Source organism: Pyxicephalus adspersus, chromosome 7 (assembly GCF_032062135.1).
Source record: "Pyxicephalus adspersus chromosome 7, UCB_Pads_2.0, whole genome shotgun sequence".
In the NCBI taxonomy this organism is placed as follows: domain Eukaryota; kingdom Metazoa; phylum Chordata; class Amphibia; order Anura; family Pyxicephalidae; genus Pyxicephalus; species Pyxicephalus adspersus.
Window position 1 is genome coordinate 24,881,768 of NC_092864.1, and position 10,462 is coordinate 24,892,229.

General features: G+C 41.2%; 1 protein-coding gene across 1 annotated transcript in view; it reads left to right on the forward strand.

Annotated features, from left to right (window-relative positions):
- The window catches only part of DPP10 (dipeptidyl peptidase like 10), a 61,623-nt gene that overhangs the window by 15,542 nt on the left and 35,619 nt on the right, over nucleotides 1-10,462 (forward strand). Inside the window, exon 2 of the mRNA XM_072417847.1 lies at nucleotides 2,135-2,249. Coding sequence (XP_072273948.1) covers nucleotides 2,135-2,249 — 115 coding nt within the window. The remainder of the gene's footprint in view (nucleotides 1-2,134; nucleotides 2,250-10,462) is intronic.

Genomic DNA, 10,462 nt, shown 5'->3' on the forward strand with positions numbered 1-10,462 from the left:
TGTATTGGTGTCCAGGAATGTAGTGACATCATATAGTCTCAGGTGTATTGGTGTACAGAGCTGTGGTGACATAATACAATCTCGGGTGTATTGCTATTCAGGCATGTGAGGACATCCTACATTCTCAGGTGTATTGGTGTAAAGTGTTGTGATGACATCATTCAGTCTCAGGTTTATTGGTTTACAGGGATCTGATGACATCATACAGTCTCAGGCGTATTGGTTTACAGGGATGTAGTGACATCATATAGTCTCAAGTGTATTTCTGTACAGAGTTGTGGTGACATAATACAAACTCAGGTGTATTGCTATTAAGGTATCTGGTGACATCATACACTCTTAGGTGTATTGGTATTCAGGGATGTGATGACAGCATACAGTCTCATGGGCATCAGTGCACATGGATGTGATGACATCCTACAGTCTCAGGTGTATTGGTGTAAAGTGTTGTGATGACATCATACAGTCTTTAATATATTGGTTTACAGGGATCTGATGACATCGTACAGTCTCAGGTGTATTGATATACAGGGATGTGGTGACATCATACAGTCTTAGGTGTATTGGTATACAGGGATGTGATGACATCATACAGTCTCAGGTGTATTGTTATACAGGGATCTGATGACACCATACAGTCTCAGGTGTATTGTTATACAGGGATGTGATGACATCATACAGTCTCAGGTGTATTGTTATACAGGGATCTGATGACATCATACAGTCTCAGGTGTATTGGTGTAAAGTGTTGTGATGACATCATACAGTCTCAGTTGTATTGTTATACAGGGATGTGATGACATCATTCAATCAGAGTTTTTTTTCCATTCTGCTCAATTTATTAAGGTAATAAGAAACTGTTTTTTTAGACATAATGCATATTAGATCCAGGCACGTCCATGGGAACATGTACCAGTGCCAAAAATACATCAGACCCCTCATGTTCCATGTTGAGAGTTCACAGAGGGCACCAAAAGTTCATGAAACAGAGCCAATGATCTGCCATCTTGTTCTAACATTGGGATTTACTCTACACACAACAGGGAGCTGGTACTCCCATAACCCATAGGATGTGGATACAATTCATATCATGCCATATACTACGAGACACGTGTACAGAAAGGTCACTTATATCCCATTCACTACCATTCACCTGGAGTATGTAAGCATGAATATAATGATGTCAGATCGTTGTATAGAATGTGTGATGTTGGATAGTTTGTTTAGCTGGTGTCTATATACTAAGTCAACTTGTCTTTGGCCTTCTTCCTTTACCTGGATTCTCTCCTTTTTCATCTGACACCTCTTACCACTACACAGCCTTAGTAATGAAGGAATGCTCTTTTTAACCATTGATTTCCTTGAGGCGGCTCTGCTGGCACCGGGGCAGCCTCCACCTCCACTGGAAACCATGCAGTGTTGTGAAGCGGTGCAAGCCAGGGGGTAATTACATTTTAGGTCACGTCTCATATGAGATCAGATCAGTTTAAAATGCATGAATAACCAGCTATAAATTAATGACTGGTGGTATAAGGGTGATCCATTTATTGATTAACTGTTATTTTATTCCTTTGCTGCTCTCAAGCCCAGAAACACTTTGCAAATCATCAGCTACCGTTCAGATTGGAGCCATATATAATATATATATAGGTGGGGAAAGCAGCCAACAGCTGGACTGGAATCCTGGGAGTTAGGACATAGAAAGACTGGACAGAAAAGACAAATCAAATACACAAACATAACAATGAGATTCACAATCTGCAGAGAATTCACATTGATGGTCTCCCTGAATATGGGTGAATAGCTACAGAAAGAACAATTCAATTTCTGCTGATCCAATTATTTAGCACCTAATTAATTGTGTTTAGGACAGGTCCTTATCATGTATTTGAAATAAATAAATATATACAAGTTTTCAGAGTATTTCCTCGATCTTACTGTAGAAGTCCTCTGAATCATCCAATCAGTATCCAGCTATCCTCTCTCCATTAGGGGCTGCTGACTATCCTCCCCTCTGGATGGGGCAGCTATATCGTTTATCGGGGGGAGGGGGGGGGGCAGTTACAGGTGAATATTTATCTATATAGACATGTGGGCAGGTATCTTACATGTGCATGTTTTCTGTGCTCTACAGGAGATGGGAGGTTCCAGTCCGCCTCAGAGGAACTGGAAAGGAATCGCCATTGCGCTGCTGGTCATTCTCATCGTCTGCTCCCTCATTACGTTGTCTGTCATCTTACTAACTCCAGGTGGGTCTGTATTCTTCCTTCTGTGTTTCAGTACTGGATTTGTTTGGTTTTATATATATTTTCTTATTTATTATAGAATTTAGGCTGTTCATGTAGCTCTTGGCAAGGAATAAATTACTTAGCTTGAAAAATGAAGTGGAAATTCACTTTGTAAATCTATCATTAGTTAGTCAAGTTCCACTGGACTCATTCTTGTAATGTTGAAGACATTGTGCAGCCTATCCAAGCTACTTCTTCAGTTCTAGCTGTGTTGGAAATCACCCAGCATTGCTATCCACACAGCACAAGCACCCTAATGCAATCCCCATGTGACATGGCAGATGTTAACTGTCCAAGATTTGGAGGTGTGACATTAGCATAATACCATCCTTGGTGTCAGGAAGTCTGCATAGGTGTTGAAACGTCAAATTACATTGCTGAAGATGTGAAATGTCAAATTGCAAGGGCAGAGATTTTAAAATGGCATTAAAGGTGGAAGACAGATGGTGTTAAATGGCTGTGGGGAGGTCTGTGTGTGCTTTGCCTTCAAATCCCTCCACAGTTCTTGTCCCACTTACATTTCTGATCTGGTAAAAAAGTACTCCCCCAGCCACTCTCTTCGCTCCTCCAATGACCTACAAGTGACTTCCTCACTCATAACCTCATCACACGCACGGATACAAGACTTCTCCAGAGCTGCCCCAACTCTCTGGAATGGTCTTCCTCGTCCTATTCGGCTTGCTCCTACTTTCTGCTTATTTAAAAGAGCGCTCAAAACCCATTTTTTCAAACTTGCCTACCCATCTTCTTCTGTCTTTTGAAACCAATACTACTTCCCACCACTACATATCTCTCATCCTATTGTGTGTAAATTCCCCCACCTACTAGATTGTAAGCTCTTCGGGGCAGGGTCCCCTCCTCCTGTATCACTGTCTGTATTAGTCTGTCATTTGCAACCCCTATTTAATGTACAGCGATGCGTAATATGTTGGCGCTATATAAATCCTGTTTATTAAAAATAATAATAATAATTCCCACACTAGCTGCTGAGTATCCATATTACTGACTGTCTTTTTACTGGCTATTCAAAGAAAAGACGGGATAGAAAACATCCTGTACATCTTCCTCCTTTGCCATCTGTCCTTCCTTGATCACTGCAGATCACATCCTAATCCCTCCACCTTCTATTTCTGTGAATTGGTATCTTAGCAATTTCCTCCATTCAGTCTTCATGATTTAGTAGCTGTTGATGTTTTCAGTTATCAGACATCTGTCACATCTGGTGCAATCACTGGAGCTTATTCTAATCCTGTCCTGGACCCACCCCCAGCTAGCACCATCATACCTCTTGGATAGATACAAATGGGGAAACTTCAAATATTCTAATTTCCACAGTGTTAGTTGTGGCATTCACTGCCCCGGCTTTGATGTAAATTCACCTTGAATATAATTGTCTTTTTCTTCCAATAAATGGTTCTTCAAAAACATTCATTTCATTTCTAGGTGGAAGTTCTGCTTTGAAAGAACCTTGCAATGCTTAATACAAAGTCTTTTGATCTCTGGTGACATTACATTTTAATTTAAATTGAAACCTTGCTCTCTTTCAATTAGTACTTAGCTCCCTGAGCATCAGAGGGTGAATGTCCTTTGACCCTTGAGCTGCATAAACTTCTATTTAAATTGTGATGGTCACTGAAAGCACGTCTATTCTTTCATTCCGGTAAGCACGCAGCTGAAATCATCATTTTTTTAATAATATTACAAAGCAGAAACCAGCAGCCGACACCTGCATATCTGAAATGTTCTTTTCATGACACCATTTACTGTAAACAATTAGCTGTGTTGAAAGCAAACACAAGTAAGAAGAGATATTCCCAGTATGAGCAGCTACAGATGCTCAATTACTTCACATAATAAAGGAGATTTGTGGTATCCTCTGGGATATCCTCACTCAATCCATTGAGTTCAGTTTACAATGTAGAATAAGAACACAGAGAGTTTGGAAGTAGCACACAATTTACAGGACACAACTGGTGAAATTTTGGCATCTCTGGACAGATGGGGCATTTACTGGGATAAATCAACCGGAGATGACCCTTCACCCTTCTGGGAGGCAGATGACTTTCATCATTCTATTCACATTTCTTCACAGAATTGTTTTCAATCATTGGTATGGCATTTAGGTCCTCCTAATCTCATATGGGGATTTTCTGCCCTTCCTGGGAACATTGCAATATTTTTTTCCAAGTATTTGTTCTGTATTTATTAATTTTCATTATCCCAAAGAACGTGTTTTCACCAAGCACATTAAGTGGCTTCAAGTTTTTTTTCTTATTGCCAGTATCACTGAAAGTGACTTTCCATAAATAAACTCCAATATGCAGAGTCCCCCCCCCCCCCGATTTTGGAGATGTTGCGTAGGTTAAGTTACAGAACCTAGAAATGTTCTGAATATGGGGGGTGAAGGAGAGGGCAGAGTCAAAGGTTACACCAAGACAACATGCCTGAGGGGAGGGCCGAATAACAGTGTTAGTAACAGTTAGATATATGTCAGGGGGGGATTTGGAATTTGAAGGGGGGTGATGATGAGTTCAGTTTTATCCAGGTTGAGTTTCAGGAATCGGTCAGACAATATATGATGAGATGGATGACATCCAGGACTGAGGGAGACAGGTCAGGGGTGGACAGATAGAATTACATTAATATTATTACAACATGTAAATCTAGCATGAGATTCTTAAGTCTTACATAGCAGTCACATGCACCAAGAGAACCTTGTCACCACATAAATAAAAGAGAGAGATGTTGTAATAACATTTATAATAAGTTTTTTAACATAAATAGCCCCTAGCACTACAATCATGTTAGTACACAGCCTATGAGGTAGTGGTAGGACCCACAGCACCCTATGGCATTAAGCTTTCAACACAACAACCACCAGAAAGGTCATTATAGAGCCTGCTGTATTACAGCCTGGGCATTGTACAGTATATCCACCTGTTAAGAATGTTCAGTTCACTGTAACTGTCAAGTAAGCTACAAGAGAAAAGGATTTTGAGGTGCCACCTGGACATAATGAATGGAGCAGTTTGCAAGGACTGCTTCTTAGAGATAAAACCCTGGAGTGTTGATGGTGAGAAGACATTAGTTATGTTATGGATGGTCTCATTTATTCAGGGACATGGTATCCCTAGTAGTAGTCACACCCAGATGGACTTGTAATGTTGAAAATATTGTGTAGCTTGATCAGGCCATTTCTTCAGTTATATGAGTTTTATGACCTGTACATTCGGGAGATAAAACAATTCTCAACAAACAAATGGCTTAACAGGAAATTCTACAGGGCAGTTTCTCTATACCACAATAGAACAGACAACACATTGAGATACACATTTATAACTAAAGGGACAATTGTCTCGCAAGACTTACGAAAGAGGCTTTCTGTGTCACGATAGAAACCCCAGCCCTGAACAGAAGTGGAGGCCTTTGTCACAATCTTTCATCCACATATTTCCCCTTTATTCTCTATCCCAGCAGTTTTATAACAATTTACACCCTCAGCCATGTAGAACAAAGGAATGACATTTATACAGACTTCCTGACACCAAGGATGAGATTATTCAACTAGAGCAGGGGGGTTATACAACTCCCACTTCTCCAATCTTGTTCTTGGACATTTAACATTTGGTTTATCACATTCTATAAGATCTGGATGTGCTACCAGTGACTAAATACTGAAATATTTTCCTGGCATTCCTTCGAGCTAAAATGTTACATGGAAACACTATGAAATGTTCTCAACATTACACAAACATTACAGGAACAGGTGAATGTGACCATCGACTACTAGCTGTCCTTGAATTATATTTCTTCTACTGATGCTGCCTATACCATGAATGTCTGTTATAGATTCCGAGTGATGTTCTCAAGGAGCTTCCGGCAACCTTGGTGAATATTCATAGGATTATTTCCTAATCTTTCTGCAGAATATTTCAGAATTTTTTCCCTAGCTTGGAGTGGCTGTGATTAAGCTTTCAGGAAAAGCTGGCAATGTGTTGTCTGGTGTAATGAGTAGACTGAGGCTAAAAGATAAGAAGAAAGGAGAGCAATGTATTCATGATGTGCTGTTCAGTCTGTAGGTGCCACAGAACAAATCAATTCTAAAAGAGAAAAGAAAAAAATTCAATTTTTTCCCTAAAAACAGAATAAAAAAAAATAACATCTTTTCCAGGCTCTGTGGTATTATGTGACCAGGCAGGGGTATGAAGAGCCAGGCTTTTGGGTAATATGTGACCAGGCAGGGGTATGAAGAGCCAGGCTCTGGGGTATTATGTGACCAGGCGGGGTATGAAGAGCCAGGCTCTGGGGTATTATGTGACCAGGCAGGGGTATAAAGAGCCAGACCCTGGGGTAATATGTGACCAGGCAGGGGTATGAAGAGCCAGGCTCTGGGGTATTATGTGACCAAGCAGGGGTTTGAAGAGTCAAGACCTAGGGTATTATATGACCAGGCAGAGGTATGAAAAAAAAGGCTTTGGGGTAATGTATGACCAGGCAGGGCTATGAAGAGCCAGACTCTGGGGTATTGGGTGACCAGGCAGGGGTATGGAGAGCCAGGCTCTAGGGTATTATGTGACCAGGCAGGAGTATGGAAAGCCAGGCTCTGGGGTACTATGTGCCCAGGCAGGGGTATGAAGAGCCAGACTTTGGGGTATTAGGTGACCAGGCAGGGGTATGAAGAGCCGAGCTCTGGGGTAATAGGTGACCAGGCAGGGGTATGAAGAGCCAGGCTCTGGGGTATTATGTGACCAGGGGGGTTGTATAGGGCTATAGACTAGGACATTGTTAAGTGTGGCCTACTGGGGACCAAACTGTGAAGGTAGCAGATGGTCCAATGTTGTTATCGGCTTTATAATGAGGACATTTTATAAAAAATAGAATGATCAGAACGTCTGCATGTGGTCAGCCTGGGTCTCCTATGTGATATTTAGAGTAACAACAAATAGTCAGTGTTTGTTCGGGTCGTATTTTGCAGAATTTATTATTAGGCAGAGATTAGGTAATAATAATTCTTTCTATGACAGTCCATCTTGAAGATGATAATATTGTTGAAGATGATAATGAGAAGGTTCTGATGGAATTTATTATGGGTGAACCTGGCATTTCCAGCACATGAATGTCCCCGCTATGGAGAACATGGAAGGAATGTGAATGAGGCCCCTGGGAGAAGCTTCCTCCCTGCAATGTCACTTCTCAGTCGGAGATTCCTGTTAATTAATCCTCATGAGGTTCAGCTACTATTTGCAGCCTGCTAGAGAGGCAGCCAGAAAAATGTGCTGTTTAAGGCAAAACAGGCGACACCTCATGAATTTTTCATGTTTGTGCTGTAGAAGTGGCCACAATTCTCTAAGCTGGTGGTGTCACCCCAGAGATCACAGTTCTGTACTGCATGATAAGTCCTGGGAGCATGGCAGCCATCTGCCCACCAAAGCAGGACAATCACATTGCTTCTGCTCATTCTCCACCCTTAACTATGATTTGCTATTCCACAGATGTTTTCGGATCATTTTCTGAGACCTCATGAAAAAACAGCTGAATTAACAACACATCCCCCATAAAAGAAATAGATCATTCCAAGGAAGAACTCTCTGAAGGAGAATTCCAAAACTGAAACAGGAAATAAAGGAAATTTATGCTGCACAAAAAACACTATCAAGCTGCTGATAAAAAATCATTAACAATAACAAAATATATTATTATAAATTCTGCTCCACCCTGCTCCCTGTATACAGTGCTATATACCTCATGCCTTCATCCTGTGCTTTCTATACCATGCACCCCATAAACATCTCTATATATACTGTTTCCTGTATACAGTGCTAAATACCCCATACTTTTATCATATGCATCTTATACCATGCACCCCATATACCCTTATCTATATACTCTGCCTAGTGTACGGTGCTATATACCCCATACTTTTATCCTGTGCATCCTATAGCATACACCCCATATACACCTCTATATACGCTCTGCCCTGTATACAGTGCTATATACCCCATACTTTTATCATATGCATCTTATACCATGCACCCCATATACCCTTATCTATATACTCTGCCCAGTGTACAGTGCTATATACCCCAAACTTTTTTCATGTGCCTCCTATATCATGTACCCCATATACATCTCTTCATATACTCTGCCCTGTATACAGTGCTATATACACTATACTTTTATCATATGCATCTTATACAATGCACCCTATATACCCTTATCTATATACTCTGCCCAGTGTACAGTGCTATATACACCATACTTTTTTCATGTGCCTCCAATATCATGCACCCCATTTACATCTCTATATATACTCTGCCCTGTATACAGTGCTATATACCCCATACTTTTATCTTATGCATCTTATACCATGCACCCCATATACCCTTATCTATATACTCTGCCCAGTGTACAGTGCTATATACCCCATACTTTTTCATGTGCCTCCTATATCATGCACCCCATATACATATCTACATATACTCTGCCCTGTATACAGTGCTATATACACTATACTTTTATCATGTGCATCCTATACCATATACCCTTCTTTATGTACTCTGCCCTGTATACAGTGCTATATACCTCATACTTTTATTCTGTGCATCCTATACCATATACCCCATATACCCTTATCTATATACTCTGCCCAGTGTACAGTGCTATATACCCCATACTTTTATCATGTGCCTCCTATATCATGCACCCCATATACTTCTCTATATATACTCTGCCCTGTATACAGTGCTATAAACTATCACTAGTGAGGTCACCAGCAAGAAAGAGGTCCTGATTCCCCTATATAGATAGAATTGTGGGGTCACCATCACTAGAGGGGTCACCTAGTTTCCAGGACTCTCATCATTTTCCTGATTCCATTACTCATTTACGTAATTCCTTAGAGCAGCCAATGACATTCACTCTTTCAGCGTGAGTTCACCCTAAAGCTGTACCTGCCGAACACCTCTAGCTGCACCTGTTGGACACCTCAGGCTGCACCTGTTGAACACCTCAGGCTGCACCTGTTGAACATCTCCATTTAACATAGAAAGTCCCTCAGCCTGGACTATTCCACATTTACACTGAGCTTAGACACACATTGATTTTTTATTAAGGGCCAAAGCTGTTCAGTTCCATTATCTGCAGTCTGGACCCCCTCAGAACCCAAACACCTGAGAAATGTAAGGTGAATCTTTTCATCCTGCCAAATGTTTAGCTTGATTGCAGAGAATCACTTGATCTGAGAAGAGAGTTCTGCAAAGTCAAGCTTGTAATTTGAGTAAAATGTCAGTGGTTGGTATCATTGCTCAGTATTAATGTTTCTGTGGGAAACCGCACTCTTCTCTCTGTATATAGTGATGGAGTCTCCTCTATACGGCGCTCTTCTTTCTGTATAAAGGGATGGAGCATCCTCTATACTGCGCTCTTCTTTCTGTATAAAGGGATGGAGTATCCTCTATACTGCGCTCTTCTCTCTGTATATAGGGATGAAATCTCCTTTACAATGGGCTCTTCTTTCTGTATATAGGGATGGAGTATCCTCTATAAAGCGATCTTCTTTCTGTATATAGGGATGGAGTCTCCTCTATACCGCGCTCTTCTCTCTGTATAAAGGGATGGAGTCTCCTCTATACCGCGCTTTTCTCTCTGTATATAGGGATGGAGTCTCCTATAAACTGCGCTCTTCTTTCTGTATAAAGGGATGGAGCATCCTCTATACTGCGCTCTTCTTTCTGTATATAGGGATAGAGTCTCCTCTATACCTCGCTCTTCTCTCTGTATATAGGGATGAAGCCTCTTCTATACCGCGCTCTTCTCTCCCTGTATAAAGGGATGGAGTCTCCTCCACACCGCCCTCTTCTTTCTGTAATAAGGGTGGAGTCTCCTTTACACTGGGCTCTTCTCTCTGTATATAGGGATGGAGTCACCTGTATACCACACTCTGTTCTCTGTATATAGGGATGGAGTCTCCTATACCGCGCTCTTCTCTCTGTATAAAGTGATGGAGTCTCCTCTATACCGCGCTCTTCTTTCTGTATATAGGGATGGAGTTTCCTCTATACCGTGCTCTTCTCTCTGTATAAAGGGATGGAGTCTCCTCTATACTGCGCTCTTCTCTCTGTATATAGGGATTGACTCTCCTCTATACCGCGCTCTTCTCAATGTGTATAGGGATT